Raw genomic sequence first — 19,067 nt, 5'->3', positions numbered from 1 at the left:
TATTAGGAAATACAGCACGCATCCCTGTTTGCTATGATATCTTCTCCTTCTGCTGCTTCTTTTCTTGCTGCCGTTGAAGTGGGAATGCTACATCTTGGCATCCACGTCTCAGAGTACAAGGAGCCAAATAGTATTCTCCCATGCTGGTGAGCTAAGGTCAGGGGTGGGAGGAGAGACCTTAAGGAAAAAGAGCAACTCTTGTTCTTCTATATCTCAACCAGGAAAGCCTCTCCCGGCTCATTCCTTCAATATCCTTATTTTAAGATATAAGTTAGTACAGTAATTACAGAGGCATAAGCCAAATGGGAGTGGTTAACAGCTTACTATAGACAGAGTATGAGTCATAACAACTTGTGAAAGTTCACTCCTGTGTGTGCAGCTTGATACGTGGCCCTACTCTGAAGAGGCTTACAGGCCCGGGATGGCCTCTGAGATTCTGCCACCTGGCTCACTCCACTATCCATTACCCTCTGACTCCAAGGAGTACAAACCAATAAGAGGAAGGGTCCTGATGCGGGCCCTGAGTGGGGGTGCAGCAGGAGGCGGTGGGAGCCATGAAGAATTCACCACCACAGAAGCAGGCAGAGGAAGCAGGCAGAGGAAACAGGCAGGATGAATGGAGAGTGCAGAGGCAGGAGTGGACCATCCCAGTAACGGCTGGCATTTACTGAAGGTTTACCATGAGAAGGACGCCTCACAGCCCTCCCCACCAAGGAGGAAACTGAGGCCTGCAGAGCTTAAGTAACCTGCCTGAGGTCACTGACTGGAAAGTGGCAGTGCCAGGACGGAACCCAGGCAGTCTGAGCACACAGCACACTCTCAGCCCTGGGTACTAGACTGTGAGCAACACTGGGGGCACCCTGGCTGTGAGGAGCATCACTGATGCCCTGAAAAGGCACTAAACCTGGAGTCAGACGCTGGGGTTTGAGCCGCAGCCCTGCTGTTGTCTATGTGACTTTCGGAGCCTGTCCCTCTCGGAGCCTGTTTCCTCACCTGTGACATGGAGCAGAAGTTTCTACACTGTCTGGCCTCAGGGGTCTAGGCAAATCCTAGCAGAGACTGAATGGGAAGCTAAGAAAGTGGAAATGGGACACGGCCCCTACTTCAAGTAGAATGAAACCCTTGTGACCTGCTATAAGCAGAAGGTTGTGTAGCATTTCAATGGGGCAGAAAGAAATCTGATACTGAAAAGCCTGTTTGGGAACCCTTGGACTAAATGTCTCAGAAGCCACTCCTATTTTGAGCATTATTTCTGTCTAATCTTAAATGGTATATGTGTGTGTGTGCATGTGTATGTGTGTGTGTGAATGAAGAGTCAAAATGACAGCAGGGTGTCTGGGCCAGGGAGAAGCTGAGAGGCTATAAAGAGGGCTAACAGCCCATAAGGTTTATTTGCTCAACAAACAGTGCAGAAAGGTCAAAACCAGGTGCTACAAAATCCCTTTCTTCTTCTTCTAGAATATAACCATAAAACAGATAACGCAGGCAGTTCCTAATTTGTAGAAGGATGTGCTCCAAATGCTTCTCCTTTTGCCTCTTTTTTTTCAGGATTCAGGTTTCCCATTACCATTTTATTATTTATTAGGTAATATTCTTTACTGGAAAGATATGGCAGAGTTTAAGCATTTCTCAACTTAGTTATCTGGACTCTGACCATATTTTCCCAAAAAGATCAATTAGGGTGAGATTGGAGCAGATGATAAGAGAGTAGCTGGGGAAGTGGGAGAAAAAGAGGAAAAGATTCTCCTAAGGTGGAAAGTTAACCCTTGGAGGAGAAGGAAAGGATGAAGAGAAAAAAAGGTATGAGGAAAAGCAAAGAAAAAAAAGATGATGTTGACAAGATAAGAAAAAAGGAGGTATATATGTTTGAAAAACCAAAACTAAAGTATTCCTGATGCTAAGTTGTGAAGTGGGAAGAGGAGGGAGGGAGGGAAGATGGGCAGTTCCTAGTGTTCCAGGGAAAGCACGGAGGCAGTTGGGAGGAGACGCTAACTTAGGCCCGCTTTCCCCAAAGTGTGACTTACAAAACACTTATCACTTGAGACGGTTCTTGGAAAAGTTCTCTCATCAGGCAAGCTCAGGAAACACTTCTGGGGTTACAATGTACACTGGGGTATCAAAGGCTCTGCAGGAATGAGACCTGCTTTACGTGGTTCAACCCAGCATTCCTCAAGCGTATTTGGCTCCATTTGGGGAAGCACACTTTTAGAGGAGCACTCTCTTAGGTGGTGCCCAGTGTTAGCCAGCACAGCTGTGCCACCGGTCTGAGCTGGCTTGGTTAGTTGTTCTGTCTACTTGGATTCAGGTGGGCAGGAGCATGTAGCTGGCAGAGGACATTCAGAAATCTACTGTGTTGAGCCTGGGGAGTGTGTAAATTGTATCATAGGAATTTAAGCTGGTGGCTAGATTTTACTGGTCCAATATTTGACTTCAAAACAGGGAAGTCTCACATTCACCTAAACTGCAACATATCTATATGTAGCATCCCACCCTCCAGTCTTCCTTGAAAAGAGCCACCTCAGTTCAAAAATTCAGCATCATCACTAACTCTCTTTTACACTCTTTACCCAAGTATATATTTTATTTATTTATTTATTTTATTTTTTTGAGACGGAGTCTCACTCTGTTGCCCAGGCTGGAGTGCAGTGGCATGATCTCGGCTCACTGCAACCTCTGCCTCCTGGGTTCAAGAGATTCTCCTGCCTCAGCCTCCTGAGTAGCTGGGATTACAGCCGCCCACCACTATGTCCAGCTAATTTTTGTATTTTTAGTAGAGACGGGGTTTCGCCATGTTGGCCAGGCTGGTATTGAACTCCTGACTTCAAGTGATCCGCCTGCCTTGGCCTCCCAAAGTGCTGGGATTACAGGCATGAGCCACTGCGCCTAGGCCCAAATATATATTTTAATCTACCTATATGGCACCCAGACCACAGCTGCCTGTCTTCTACTCAGGCAGATTTGTGGGATGCTGTCAGATGCCCTGCTGAATAAGATATGACAGCATTGTATCCACAGTACATCCCTCATCTACTGGCATAGCAACTGTCAAGAGAGAAACGAGATGCAGCTGGCACGGCTTGTTATTAGTCATCCCTGCTGGCTCCTGGTGATGGTGGCCGCCTCTTCCAGGTGCTCGCTGCCACTGCTTTAATAACAGGCTCCTGAATCTTGCCATCATTGGTATGTGTTAACTGGCATCAGACAAATGTTTCTCAATCACAGAGCTTTTCTTAAACGAATACTTGTTGGGTTAAAGTGACCTGCACTTTGCAAGACATTTACCTGTTCTCTCTTGCATTCTCCAATATTCTTCCAAGGTGACCCACAACTGCATGGCTGTCTTGCCTGCAGGTGTTCATAGGGCCCAGGTCTGTACCTCACTTGGCCAAAGAATTCAAACAGCCTCAAGGGGTTTGCCCACCACCTGCTCTCCTGCTTCAGTTTCCTTGTAACAGGGCTTGTTCTGCTCTCTCCTGCCTCACAGGCTTAGCTCTGACACCTGGCCCCAGGGCTTCTGGTGCTTTCTTACCCCAGTGGGCATCTCAATTTCCAGGAACATGCAAGGCTCCTTTCTGCCTTGAGGTCCCTGCTCACTGGCCCCAGCTGAGAAGCCCATCTCCCTGCAGACTTTAGAACCTAGTTTATATCCTGTTTCTTCCAAGCCATTGCTCTCTCTCCTTCCTCTGAGCTTCCAAAGCATTTGGCAGCCACCATCCAATCACCGGATATTTGGGTCTGTTAACAAATTGTTCCCTGGGAGGGTCCCACTTGCCAGAAGTGGGTTGGAGGCTTCGGGACAGGGCAGGACTGAGACCTTACACTTCTTCAGAATCTCCCTGCAGCAAGTGATGCAGCACAATGCCACAGCAGTCCTCAAGTGCTTCCCCTGGGGTCCCAGGGAAGGTGCACAGAGTCCCTTGACTTTGATGGAAGCCGTAAACTGCCAACAATCCTCCTACCTAAAGCAGAGTTTATCTCGAAATGAAATGGACATTGGGCCTTGTAGAAATGGGTGTACTCAGACTCTTCAAATGAATTTCAATGAAATTGGGTGCCTAGATAAGTTAGATGTGTCATTGCACCTAGGAGGTTACAGTCTAAAGACATGAATTTAAGTGTTAGGGGTAATCTTGAAATATCAAAGTTATACTCTTGGGAAAATAATGCTCCTCAAATAAACTGAAAAATTTATTTCAATAAAGATGCCTCTTAGATCAATCTGATTCTCCATGCCATGGTGATGAAAGTTGACCTATCCTTAGCATTACTTTCCTAAGCAGGGCTAAAGCCCAACACATATGGATCAGATGAGCAGTGAGAAACTTTTTCTCAGACTCGGCCCAGTCCACATAACTCTCAGATGGCCCACGAATCAGACTTCTCCAGATATTTCACCAGGGGCTGGCATGCAGGCATGCGACCTGAACTAAGGGCACTGTCTCCAGGTGCCCCAGGAGACACACTCTGACTGGATAAACTTTGAAGTTACCTAAAAGTCTGACATCTAAATGGTGGTTTTATTTTTAAAAGGAAAATACACAGCTACACAAAGCCAGGGAATAATCAGTGTGTACTTTGGAATAATTAGGGTTGTCTTTTTTCCCAATTTTGCTGGAAGGCTACTTCCAGAAAACAAAAACAGAACAATGAAAACACTCCAGCATTTCCCTTGGCTATAGAGTTGACAGCAATAGGCAAGCACACTGTTTGGCGTTTAGCTCATCTGCACTGGTGGTGGCTGGGGCGCTGGCTCCTCGCTGTAAGTGCCAGATGTCTGTGAAATCACTCCCTTTCCCCTGCCCTCATTTCACACACATCTGATACACATCTGCACGCACACACACCCTCTCTCATTCCACCTTCCCAGGCCTCACCTGGTTGATAACATAGATGCCATAGTCCAGCTGCTGGCGCTGCAGGACTGGGTGCAAATAATATAGCCAGTACTTGAGGTGCTCCTGCCGGTTGCGGAATGGAATGATGATGGCCACCTTGTGAGGAGAGACGCAGTCCCTGGGGGCGTAGCGGCCGCCCATCTTCACATTTGGGTTCTGCTTCGCCACGAGCTCCAGGTCCACAGGCATGTTAAACTCAATCAGCATGGGGCCCACTAGAGAGGTGGAGGGAGGGAGAAGTTAGCAGGCCACAGGACTCGCACTCCACAGGCTGCATCAGATGGCCAGGCTGCAGCTGCAGAGGAAATGTCTCCTCCTGGTAGGCAACATGGCCACAGAGAGGGCCCTCCTGCCCAGCATCAGGCACCACATCCAGCATTAGGGCAACCAACCATCCCCAGAAACCCCCTTCAGTGTGGGACAAACCTAGATGGTTGGTCACTCTGTGAAGCACTCGCCTGCCCAGGACCCTCCCCGCTCAGACTCCACTGTAAAATGGAAATAATTTCTACCCAGACTTCCTGATAGGCTGTTGTAGAAATCAGTGATCATGGATGAGAAGGCAATTTCTCGAAACCCCTGAGGTTGAGACTTAGCTCTGCCACCTCCCAGCTGCGTGGCCTTGGACAAATGGCTGACATTATCTCTCTGATTCTAGCCTAACTGGGGAAGGATGTGTGTGTGTATATATATGTGTGTGTGTGTGTGTGTGTGTGTGTGCGCGCGCGCGCACATGTGTGCACATGCACGTTGGGGACGTCAGTGTGGAGGGAGTTAGCTTCGAAGTGGAAGGTAGCAGGAGTGGCATGACTGACCATGTCCCAGGAAGGGACTCAATGGAAGGTGAACCAAGGTCTGGGAGGGATGGAGGCAAAGAAACCCCAAAAGAGACTGAGGGAAAATAAAAGAAATAGCTGGAAACACAGAAGAATGCTTAGTAACAGAGGGGATAAAGTAAAAAAGAGGAAGAAGAAGTAACAGAGGGAGGGATGACTCCCAAGTTTCTGGCCTAGAAGAACATGGATGCAGATGAGAGAAGTAAGTTGGTAAGACAGTGCTTGCCTCAGAAGAAAAATGGATGAGGTGCAGATTGTGGATTGTGAGGTAACGGTAGGTGGGAAGAGGGATGAGGAAAAGGTCACAGACTGGGTATGTGGTATACGTGGTGCAGTCCAGGCAACACAGGGAATCAAGACTCTGCTGAGAGTCAAGAGCCAAGACTTGAACCCAGGCTCCCCATACTCTCTGCAGACCAGACTGCCTCAAAACGGGTTCCAGAAAACATCAGACCCAGCAAGATGCTTAATGGAAAAACATGCCTCGTGGTCAAATAAGAACGGGAATGCTGCATATTAAATCCTGCTTCTGCAAAGTCACGACACACACCAAAGGCTCTGAGAAGTTGTGCAGTCGAAAAACCCCCTTCGTTATATTTAACCCACCATTTCCCAAGCTTATTTGGCTACAGAACCACTTTTCCAGGGAACACACTTTGGGAACTGTTACTCTAGTGTAACCAGCTTCACCTGTGAAGCAAATGCGCCACAAGAACAAAGGAAGGAACCTAGAGAACAGGTAGGAACACCAACCATAAGCACAGATCAAAATCTGAAACATGCTGGTGAGAACCCACCCAGGGCCAGTGAGCAGGCTTCAGCCTGCCCTGTTTATCAATAATGCGTGGCTCTCCAAGCACCCCCTACTCCCGGAATTACTCGCCCTTCTGAATTGAACAGCCTGAGAAAAAAAGCTGTGGGCCTGGTTCCTCTCACCAGATAGCTGCCTCTTCCATCCCCTTCCCCAGGACACATCTCACACCTTCCCTCCCTCCGTAGCTGACCCAGGTCCACCATCACAGGACCTGTTCCCATTAGTTCGTTTTCTTCTGAGATACAGCCCCGACCATATTACTTTCTCACTAAAACCTCCAGTGGCTCTAAGGCTGTGTGGCCCTGCACAAGGGAAGGCCAAGGCCCACAGCTGAGCAATAGGCCCTTCAATCTCAGCTCTGTCTGTCTCCCTCCCCATCCCTTAAGCCATGCCTGTCCACACTTTTCTCTTTGCCAGAAATGCTCTTCCCACTCTCCTCTAACCAGCAAACTTTTACACTGAGAGATAGGCCTCAATCAAACTTGGTCCTTTTACTCTCTGTGCTATCACAGAGCTCAGACAGCAGACCCTCTGGGGCAGGGAAGAAGATCCTCAGGGCTGCCTCTCTGAAGCCCTGCTCCCTCTCTGGTCATGCACCTCCCTCCTGGAGGGACAAAGGCCTTGAAGCTCAGTCCCTTGTAAGACTGCCTGCTGAGCCAGCTCCCACCTCCCAGGGTGCCCTAAAGTGAGCAGGCACTGTGCTCTTCGGAGAAGACCAGGACTCAGTCAGTGGTCACCCCGGACAAGTTTTTCCCAAACCTATCACCAGAATTGCTTGAGGAAGTTAGTACAGATACAGAATCTCGGGCCCTTCCCTTAAGAGAGTCTGCGGATTTTGGGAAGGACCTAAATGGCTACCTAACAAGGAGCCGAGATGATTCTCACTGGGCAAGCTGGGTAGCAGGGCTCCGATGGGCCACCTGATGGGTATCTGATGTCAAGCCTTAGGGCTTTCGGGCAAAGAGGGCCCTCGGGGATTCCCACCATTCACACCCTTCCCCACAAGGTCGGCCAGGCCTGGGATGCCCAACACCCAACCCTGGGCAAAGCCCCCTGGGGGGCCCTGCTGCACAGTGAACTTGTGAAAAACATGAAGAAAAGATCTGTCACAGGGCTCTTTTCACTTCAGAGGGCCCCCACAACATCTGCAGCCCCCACCCCACCTTTGGTTCTGAGGATGCTGCTAAACATAACCCCATTTTGGGGAACCCAAGAAGCACCTGGGCTGTCACCCTGCCAACTTGCTGGTATCTTCTGAAACCCACCCAGAAAACAGGAATTCACACGTGGCCTGGCTCGCTTCCGCGGGACAGACACCTGCAGGCTGGAAAGTGTCCTGGTGTTGCCCCATCATGGGTTTCAGAAAGGTGGTCCTGAAGTCAAGAGCCCTGGACAGGAGAAGAGATGCCTGGGCCCTGGTCCAGCTCCACCAGTGACTTTCCAGATGATCTCTGGTATTCTGAGAGTGGAGAGTACAGCCACTCTCAGGGTACTGGTTTCCTCATTTGTAAACTGCAGGGACTGGACTGGATGATCTCTAAGGTCTCAGAACGCGCTGACGTGTCCAGTGACACTTGGTAAACCAGGAGGAGTGCAGGGATCCAAAGCAGGATCTTTAGACAAATCCTTGCTCCCACCTTCTCTGCCCTCAGCATAAATTTCCAAGCAGACAGGAGACGTGAGCGTCCTGCATAGGAGAGGTGGAAAGAAGCCCTGATCACCAAGCGTCACATTTACCTACGTCTCCTCTTACCTCAATTCCTAGGCTTTCTCAGCTTCTTTCTTGGATGTCCATCTTTGCCCCCTTCTCTTCTCACTCTCCCTATACCCAGGTCTTTGGTTTAAGCACATGACAGTTCCCAAACCTCTGTTTCCATCTTATGTCTCTCCTGACCTCATAGCCAATAGAACATGGCTAGCCATATGTCATGGGCACCTCAAACTCAACCTGCCCCAAATGGACTCTCATGCAACCCCACCACCATCACCACCTACAGCCAGACCTGCTTTTCCTCAGGATTCCCTCAGCAACTGACACCACCATCTCCCCAGGACAGAAGCTGATACCCGGGTGGTCCATCTTCTATTCTCCCTCCTCTCTCCCCACCCCCAACACACACACTAACGCTCTCTCACCCTCACACACACACACACACACGCCCACTCACTCCCATGCCGGGGCTGTCCACAGCATGCTGACAACCCACAGAAGCCAATCGAGCACCAAGCCAGAGAGTCTTTACTCTGAAATGTCTGTTAACTGCAAACTTGCCCTGTGATATGTATCAAGACCACTTTCAATTTGTTTCAATTGATACTTTCTGGGTACCTACCGTGTGCCAGCCCAAGGAGGAGTGGGTTGAGGTAGGGAGGGAGGATGGACAAGACAAATCCTGCCTTCCAGGAGCTCCCTGCTGAGCATGTGGCAGAACCTAAATGAAAATTACCCTGGTTTAAGGATGGCCAAGGAACTTGCTCCTCCAATGGCTCTGTGCAGAGCTTTATCACTGAACAGCTTCTTCTCACTCTCCTGCTCCCTTCTGAACTCGCTGTGCCCCTTGCACAACCCCCATCATGCTTCCAACACACTGAGACACCTTGACCCCCAATCCTGTCCTTCTTGCCAATCTGGCAATTTTTTCTCCACAACTCTAAGGATCTTGCAGCTCACACCTTTGAGACAACAGACAGCAGCCCCAGACCTGGAGGTGAATGACTAACTGGGTCGAGTGCCAGCCAGGAGGCCTCCTGAGTGCCCTGCACACCTCCTGCCATACTGCAGGGGCCATGCTCTGCTACACACCTGGCTCTGTCCCAGTGAGAAACTCCAGAGAGCTCAGACTCCAGGAAGGCAACAACTACCTCTGTTCAGAATCATGCAGACCTGCGACCAGGTTTCAGAGCCACTGCCTGGGGTCGCGGGGAGAGGCTCTGGGAGGAGGCAGAGGGCTGAGGGCTTCATGACAGGCCTCAAGCCGAGCCAAGGTGCCCTTGCTGTGCGGCGCATGGCGTGTGCTACCACAGGCTCTCGGCCCCGCTGGGCTGGCTTGTGTGTTTTCTTGGCTCTGGAAGCTGGGAGGCAGGGTTACGTAAGCAGATGAGCAGATGTAAGCTGTCCTCGGCTCCCCCAGCTCAAGCCCCGCCACGTGGGCCTCTCGGCCGGGAGTCCAGGTCATGGCCTTGCATGTAAGTCGCTCAATAACTTCAATGTGTGAGCTCAATTCAGACAAATTCCACTGCTCCCCTGCCTGGCACAGCAAACCCAAACACATACATGCCCCTCCATCAAAGGCCCTGCTAATCTAAGCCAACACAAGCACGGACTCCTGACTGGTTTTCATGCTGGCTGAAGCACTAGTTCAATCCTTTAGCCTCAGCAAAACAGGCTGAAACATCTAGTCACTGTTTGTCAACTGATTGGCCAGTGGGTCGAAGAAGCATTGGCCTGATGCTTTATTGTGACAATCTTTCACTAGCCCAGGTATGAAATCATAGAAGTAAAGACCATGTAGGTGTTTTTTCATTAAACTAAAGGTAATCAATGTATAGGAATGCCCTTTCTTCCAAGATTAAGTGCTTCTTACTCTTTGAATATTAAAATGTCCTTTCTCTTATGAAATCATCATAGATTTTCATGCTGGACTGATTTTTAAAATTTAATTTAAAAAAAAATCCTTCCTTGGCAGCCATGGGTCAGGGCTCTAAGTTTCTTTTGAAAATTTCCTGGACAGGAAATTCAAGTATTCAGGAAACATTTGGGAACACGTGGAACTAGGCAGTGCCTAGAACTCTGTGGCTCTGAGAGTTGGGATATTGGAATTTCTTCCTGGGTCTCAGACCTGATAGTACACTGCACAGCCCCTCTTCACAAACCAGCTCCCCAACCAGTGCTGTTCCACAGGCTCATGTGGGTGGGCTGCTTCTCTCTGTACCAATCTTCCAAAGGCCAGGCGCGCACCGCAAGCTGAGCCAGGCATTACCACCAAATTCCCCAGCTTGAGAAAAGATTTGCTTGCAGCATTCTCGTGAAATCACGGTGCCCCTTGAGGCCCCTTGGGCTAGAAATGAGAAGCACCATTTACTGTACGTGGCTCACCCATCATTCTGGGAAGAGCACAAGCTCTCTAAGTCTGCAAGGGCTTCAATCTAACAAATCTAACAGCTGCCTGGCCTTAGCTCAAACACCATCCCCCCAGGAAGCCTTCCCAGACCACTCAAGGTTGGTTCTTAAGCATTTCACCCACATCCCCTAAGCATTCACAGCACCACATCCATTCACATTCAAACACATACCCAGTTAGTATGTATCATGTGCCAGGTGGTACAGGGCATGCGGGGGTTGGCGGGGGAGTGGGCGGCAGGGTGAGCAAGTAAAGAAGAGGTCTTTGAGGCCGGGCATGGTGGCTCAAGTCTGTAATTCCAGCACTTTGGGAGGCCGAGACAGGCAGGTCACCTTGAGGTCAGGGGTTTGAGACCAGCCTGGCCAACATGGTGAAACCCCATCTCTACTAAACCTCATCTCTACTGAAAATACAAAAATTAACCGGGTGTGGTGTAGCTGTAATCCCAGCTACTTAGGAGGCTGAGGCAGGAGAATCTCTTGAACCTGGGAGGTGAAGGTTGCAGTGAGCCGAAATCATGCCATTGCACTCCAGCCTGGGTGACAGAGCAAGACTCTGTCTCAACAACAAAAAAAGTCTTTGCCCCCAGGGGTCAAGGAGACCAGCAAAGCCAACAGTACTGGTGAGTGTGACAGGTAACAAACAACAAGCTAAAACTAGCACAGAAGAAGGGGAATCAACTAGGGGTCAGGAAGAGAGTCAAGGAAAGCTTTGCAAAGAAGCAGCTCCTCCATCAGGGCTCCTCGGTCCTCTTGGGAGGATTCATCACAGAGTTGTGTCCACTTGGCTGCCATGCACATGGGAGTACGCCAACAAATCCTAGCTGTGTGGGTGGCGCGCAGCTATCCTCTCCGCTTCTCTGCCACCTGCACAAGTAACAAAGGTTTCCATAAACCTACAAGAAAACCTGACAGAAGAGCAGGGGATGGAGAGCCACCAAAACGGGCTCTCGACTCTCACGTGAAGCATTTTGCACTGAGTTTCAAAATCTAACTCATGAAGGCTTTGAAGGTGTAGGAAATGATTTATTTCTTTTTTTTTCTTTTTGAGACAGAGTCTCGTTCTGTCGCCAGGCTAGAATGCAGTGGCACAATCTTGGCTCACTGCAACCTCCGCCTCCCAGGTTCAAGCGATTCTCCTGCCACAGCCTCCCGAGTAGCTGGGACTACAGGCGCATACCACCCACGCCCAGTTAATTTTTGTATTTTCAGTAGAGATGGGGTTTCACCATGTTGGCCAGGATGGTCTCGATCTCTTGACCTCATGATCTGCCTGCCTCGGCCTCCCACAGTGCTGGGATTACAGGCATGAGCCATCGCGCTCCGCTGGTTTGTTTCTTAAATCAGATGTTTGTGGTATTTTTCTTTATACCTTTGGTTATATCTTTAAACTTGAACAATAAATATTTTAAAATATGACCCACAGATGGGAAGGGTGACCCCCCTCCCTAGTCCCATTCCTAATAAGGAAGTATCTTCCAAAATAAGGATGTCAAAACATACAACTCAGTGACCAGAAAACAGGAATGGTCTATTCTTAATGCTGACATGATGTCTTGGGTACACCACACACAAACACAAGTTCAACACCCCCAACACCCACTGTTCTTTCCACCAACTCACCATCCAAGCCACTATTTGTTTCTTTCCCTAGGACCTCTTTTTTATTTATTTATTTTTTTAAGAGACAGTTTCTCACTGTCACCCAGACCAGAGTGCAATGGCATGATTATCGAACTCCTGGGCTCAAGCAATCCTCTCACCTCAGCCTCCCATGGGACTACAGCACATGCCACCACACCCAGCTAAGTGAGAAACATTTTTTCAACAGGAAACAGAATACATCTGTGGTCTCAGTACCCTGCATTTGGGAACAGAGAGAAAAGCAAAGAATTTGCTGAAAAAAATAGGCCAGGTATGGTGGCTCACACCTGTAATTCCAGCATTTTGGGAGGCTGAGGTGGGTGCATCACCTGAGGTCAGCAGTTCAAGACCAGCCTGGCCAACATGGTGAAACCATGTCTCTATTAAAAATACAAAAATTAGCCGGGTGTGGTGGCACTTGCCTGTGATCCCAGCTACCTGGGAGGCTGAGGCAGAAGAATCACTGGAACCTGGGAGGTGGAGGCTGCAGTGAGCCGAGATCATGCCACTGCACTCTAGCCTGGGCAACAAAGCAAGACTCCATCTCAAAAAGAAAAAAATAATAAAAAATAAAAAAAATTAAAGAAGACTGCCAGACAAGGTCCACACAGCAGACCCTAGGTGGCCAAGTGGGAAGCTGGACCAACTGGGCACAGTGGGACCAGTTGCTCATCCATTCATCTGTGCTCAGAAACAGTCCTGCCACAATGCCTGACCTGCTACATTTGGTAGTTCTTCTAAAACATGACTTAAAAGTGACTTCGTCGGCAATGAACCACTGACTGACCTCAGTGGAACTGCCATTTCTCATGCCTTGCTCTCTCCCTCATTAAAGTCCCACTCAACCTTCAGAGGCCAAGCACTCAAGCTTGCTTTCACAATGCTGGTAGGTTTCCATCTATTGCAGAGGCTTTCATGCTGTGGAGTGCAAGAAGAATCATATGCAGAAGTATGTGAATTTGCAGATTCTTGGGTCCTACTCACCAGATTGATTTGATAAGCCTGGGGCAGGGGCCCAGGAATCTGCATTTTAACAAGCACTCTAGGTAACTGTAATTTTATGCAATTCCCTGGACTACATTTTGAGAAACGCTGGTTTACAGGTTCACTTATTAACTACCACTTCCCTCCTACCCCCATGAAGCTATTTAAGAATGAGGTCAAGAAAAACAACTTAAACTCAGGAACTACTGTGTATTTTCCTCTCTGACAACGTATAACATGTTTTGCTTTCAGCTTTTGCAAATGGTCAAATATAACAACTATTTTGGGATCCATGGTTTGAATATCTTTTTTTTTTTTTTGAAACTGGGTCTTGCTCTGTAGCCCAGGCTGGATTGCAGTGGTGCCAGCTCACTGCAGCCTCAAACTGCTGGGCCCAAGCGATCCTCCTGGGCTGTAGTCTCGGCCTCCTGAGTAGCTGGGATCATAGGCACGAGCCACACAGCTCAGCTAATTTTTAAATTTTTTGTAGATATAAGGTCTCACTTGAGATGTTGCCAGGCAAGTCTTAAGCTCCTGGTCTCAAGAGATTTTCCTGTCTTGGCCTCCCAAAGTGTTGGGATTACAGGCATGAACCACTATGCCTGACTAAATATCTACCTTTTCACTCTTCCTCTTAATTTCCTAAGTTCCATTTTCTCTTTATTTATTTATTTTTGAGGAGGAGTCTCACTCTGTCGCCCAGGCTGGAGTGCAGTGGTGCGATCTCAGCTCACTGCAACCTCCGCCTCCCAGGTTTCAAGCGATTCTCCTGCCTCAGCCTCCCTTGTAGGTGGGACTACAGGCACGTGCCACCACACCCGGCTAATTTTTTGTATTTTTAGTAGAGCCGGGGTTTCACCATGTTGGCCAGGATGGTCTCGATCTCCTGACCTCGTGATCCACCCATCTTGGCCTCTCAAAGTGCTGGGATTACAGGCATGAGCCACCATGCCCAGCCCATTTTTTCTGATTTTAAATTTATATTGGTCCTTTTTATGGTATGTGTTCTTATAAGCCACCTCAAAAACTTCAGGAAAGAGGTAAAGCAACAATTTTTTGAAGTTCAAACGAAATGTCATCCCCTCTTCAAAGCTTTCCCCAGTCCCCTCTCGGGACCAATCAGTCCCCACTCCATATGCCTGCAAAATCCTTCACAAACCTTGGCTGGGGCCCTGCAGGGATGAGGCACCAGTCGACCTGCCTGCTTCCTCCCTTAGACATCTTGAGGGAAGGGGTTGTGTCCCATTCCTTTCTATGCTGGGACAGTTCCTGGCAGCAAGAGCAGCAATCATGTGTTGACCCACACTGCACTTGTTCAACTAAGAGGTGAGAAGCTGAGCTCACAGAGCTGGGAGCCATCTTGCCTTTGATGTTTTAGAATCTAAGATTTTAGTCTTAAATTACAGTTAAGATCAAGGTGGGGCAAAAACACTCTCATTTCTGCCAGATGAGGTCTTCACAGCAAGCCTAGGTGGCCAAGTGGGAAGCTGGACCAACTGGGCAAAGTTCGGCCAGTTGCTCATCCATTCATCTGTGCTCAGAAACAGTCTGCCACATGAGGCCTTTTGTTTCTAGGTTTAGCACCTGATTCATGAGCTACAGCCACCACCCCCCAACCCCTCCAGCACCCCATCAATTTTAAAATAAGTTTTCTCCAGGCTCTAGGCCTAGCATCTGACACTTTGTGGCAATGGATGGCTTAACCTCCTAATAAAAATGGTGCATTTTCTTGGCTAAGCCTCACATAGCCACACCAAACAGGCTCTTCACCAAATGTCACTATTTCCTTGAGAGAATAACCCCAAAGCTCAAAGTTTTACATGGGTCACAAAATCACCAGAAAAACCTCAGGTGGTCACTCAGCCCAGGATGCTGTCGCCAAGGGTATCAAGGCCTAAATCTAAGGAAACAGCGCCATGATCGGATTCTGCCACCTCGAAGGGCCAGGATCCACCTCGAACCAGACCCTAGAGAATCCTGGCAGACCAGGGCCAATAGAGCCGTGGGAATTATGTGTTGGCTCCATGGTTACACAGGAAAGAAACTGAAGGCCAGAGAGGAAGACAGACTTCCTCAAGAACATTCTTGATTGGCAAAAAAGCTGTCCTAACTTCCCCTTAAATAATCTTCCAGAGTTCTGATATTCCTGGATGCATCCACACAGCGGATAACAAATCACAGAACACGTGCCTTTACTGTCCCTGCGCTGTACCTGTGGGGATTCTGTCTCAGAATCTTTTCCAATTTAGGGGCCCGGGGGGCCTTCAACTGATGGAGGTGGCATAAAATTGAATCTTATTTGACATCACTGATCTAAACCATTCTCAAGCATTACTTCTATACCGTATGTGGTCACAGATCCCCAAGTCTGTGGGGCAGCAGAAGCAAGGACAGGACATGGGGAAACCTCTGGGAGACCCCAGAACAGGCAGCATGACAGTTCCACTTCTGTCCAGTGGGGAAGCCACAGAAATGCAAAGTCTTGGGGTCAAGAAAGAGTGACTGGGGGTCACAAGCTTTTAAAGCCCAGTAAACAGGCTCCCAAGTGTTTGGTCTCTGGAGGAAAAAGTCCCAAGAGGAATTTCTGCTTTCTTTGGTCCTCACCCAAGGGCAGATTCCTCCTTCTCACTCCTTCCGCTGGAATTTCTGGAAACTGTGGAAACTGTGCCTGCCCACAGATATCACTACCAGGAAAAGGCTCTGAGGCCTACTTGCCTGTAAACCCCATATTAGTCCCAGGAAGATCTTGCTGTATATCTGTCCTTTTAGAACTAGAGCGCTTCCAGAAGGGATGATTTCAGCTTCTCAGAAAGGATTAGAATGGTATAGGCATCTGGCATTTTATTTTAAGACTTTCACCTCCAGGCTGGGGCAGCCACCTGCCTCCTCTGGGCTCTCCTCTCAACCTGGAGCCAGTCACTGACAAGTAGCCCAGGAAGAACTCCAGAGTCACACTTACCACTACTCCCTCCAGGGTCCCATGCCTCACTGCCAAGTCAGGATGCTGGTGAGGATGCTTTGCTTTGCACCTCCTTAGGCCATTTGTTAGAAGAGATTTAGACATTTGACACACAGTCTACAGGAACTAAATGCAATTTTCTTTTTTTTCTTTTTCTTTTTTTTTTTTTTTGAGACAGAGTCTCACTCTGTCACTCAGGCTGGAGTGCAGTGGTGCACTCTCAGCTCACTGCAGCCTCTACCTCCTGGGTTCAAGTGATTCTCTTGCCTCAGCCTACTGAGTACCTGGGAATATAGGTGCATGTCACCACACACCACATCCAGCTAATTTTGTATTTTTAGTAAAGATAGGGTTTTGTCATGTTGGCCAGGCTGGTCTTAAACTCCTGACCTCAGGTGATCCACCCGCCTCAGCCTCCCAAAGTGCTGGGATTACAGGCGAGAGCCACCGCACCTGGCCCCCAAATGCAATTTTCAAGGGAAGACAACACAGTAGGAAGGAATCACAGGAGGAAGGAATCACAGGCTAGGTTTCAAATCACTCCTCCACCTCTAAAAAGCTACAGGCAAGTTTTATAACCTCTCTAAACTTTGTTGGTGACAGCATAGTTCCTAATACACACTAGGCCTATGACATACATTTGCTGAATAAATACAAGAATAATATTTGTATGTAGACCTCACACTCTAAGAGGAAGACAAGTCATTCTTCTTTTTCTTTTTTTTTCCCTGAGATGGAGTCTCTCTGTCAGCCAGTCTGGAGTGCAATGGTGCCATCCCGGCTTACTGCAACCTCCCCCTCAGGTTCAAGCGATTCTCCTGCCTCAGCCTCCCAAGTAGCTGGGATTACAGGCACCCACCACCAGGCCCAGCTAATTTTTGTATTTTCATGGAGACAGGGTTTCACCGAGTTGGCCAGGCTGGTCTTGAACTCCTGACCTCAGGTGATCTGCCCACCTCGGCCTCCCAAAATGCTGGGATTACAGGCGTGAGCCCCCACACCCGGCCAAGTCATTCTTAATAGAGAGAATTCAGTAGAGGATAAGGTGTCATAAAAAGAGACTGTTTGCTGAGGAGAGTCAGCAGAGTTCAACTATACCAGCATACCTAACATATGGAAGAACAAAGGGCATTAACATAGTTACAGAAAAAGAAGAGTGCTGGTGAGAGACTGCACAAAACAATGAGAAAAATAGTTTTATGTTCCAACAAAATACAGCATGAGCGAAGTGAACATATATATAATAGATGCAGGAGGCTGAGGTGGAAAGATTGCTTGAGGCCAGGAGTTCAAGATTGGCCTGAGCAACATATTAAGACTCCCATCTCTAAAAAATAAAATAAAATTAGCCAAGTCTGGTGGTGCACACCTGTAGTCCCAACTACTCAGGAGGCTGAGGTGGGAGGATCGCTTAAGCCCAGGATTGCGAGGCCACAATGAGTCATGATCATACCACTGCACTCCAGTCTGGGTGACAGAGCAAAACCCCAACTCTTAAAAAAAATTGTAAATATATAAGTAAATAACAGATTCGGAAGATATCTGCAATATCTGAGACCAGGAAGGGATTAATATCCAGGATGTATAAGGAATTCCTGCATATCTTCAAGAAAAATGTAAGAACTCCAGTGAAAAATAGGCAAAGGATTATAATCAATAAGCAATTTACCTAAGAGGAATCCTAAAGACCATCAGGCATATGAAGAAATGCTCCAGCTCATTAGTAATCAGAGAAAAGCAAGTTAAAACAAAGAGTTATCCTAGCACATCTATTAGTTTGGCAAAAAATAGGAAGCTGGTTAATGCTGATTATTTACGGAGACACAGAGCCTGTCATGCTCTGCTGGTGGAAATGTAAACTGGGGCAGCCATTCTGGAGCTGTGTCTGGCACCCCTGAATCAACATAAACATGCTCACACGTTGCCCATAAAGGAAATGTTTAAGGATTTTCCTCACAGCAATATTTGCGAAGGTAATGCTGGAGGCAGTCCAGGAGTCCCTCATTACAGAAGGAGAAAAGAAACACTGGGATGGATGACAATCATGAGGTATTATTCAGCAGTTCAAATCAACATGTTAGACATATACACGGCAACGTGGATGGACCTTAAAAACAAAGGTGCACACTTGGCACCAATTCTTGTTTTCTAATTATGATTCTCTACTAAAAGGAACTAGAGCTCATTGGAGAAGTGACTGACTCTAGGGCTAAGTTGGGGAAAGAACAAGAGGACCATGGAACTTCTTGCTGTGCCTAAAAGTAAAAAAAAAAAAAAAAATGCTCAAAGAGTAATAGGATACGTCAAAAGAAAACAGGAACCAGGAGCCTCTAAAGAGGAATCCCAAAGACCATCCCCCTGAAGGGGATCTTATTGGCTAAATCTGGGATAGTCTGAACATCAGAATACATAATGATAGTAAAGGATTGTGATTTAATGAAGTAAGAATGCACAGGTCTGCATTAATATATGAATTAATTAATAGGGAAAAAGGGTAAGCTCTTCCTTATAGAAGAATGCCAATTAACAAACATAGAAGGAATAATGGAATTAGAAAACCATCAACTACCATAATAACTGATTCAGGCAAGAATGATTTGTAGATGCTAAAACCCAGTGGATATCAAGAAAGCAATGAAAGGTAAGAAAAAAATAAAAAAAAAAGTGGATGAAAGTTTGAGGAGTAACAGGATATTTACATAATCTCAAAGTATATGCCCATAAGATACTTTAAAATTTTTTTTATTTATTTACTTTTTTTTTTGAGACAGTCACCCTGGCTAGAGTGCAGTGGTATGATCTCGGCTCACTGCAA

At 47.8% G+C, this 19,067-nt stretch overlaps 1 protein-coding gene across 2 annotated transcripts in view; it reads right to left on the bottom strand.

The window, feature by feature from the left end:
• Nucleotides 1-19,067, bottom strand: part of B4GALT1 (beta-1,4-galactosyltransferase 1) — a 57,626-nt gene that overhangs the window by 19,785 nt on the left and 18,774 nt on the right. For both annotated transcript variants that reach the window (XM_030817585.1, XM_030817586.1), the window contains exon 2: nucleotides 4,875-5,110. In XM_030817585.1, coding sequence (XP_030673445.1) covers nucleotides 4,875-5,110 — 236 coding nt within the window. The remainder of the gene's footprint in view (nucleotides 1-4,874; nucleotides 5,111-19,067) is intronic.

The sequence above is a fragment of the Nomascus leucogenys genome, chromosome 8 (assembly GCF_006542625.1).
Source record: "Nomascus leucogenys isolate Asia chromosome 8, Asia_NLE_v1, whole genome shotgun sequence".
Classification (NCBI taxonomy): domain Eukaryota; kingdom Metazoa; phylum Chordata; class Mammalia; order Primates; family Hylobatidae; genus Nomascus; species Nomascus leucogenys.
This window is presented reverse-complemented; position numbering and strand designations above follow the sequence as displayed.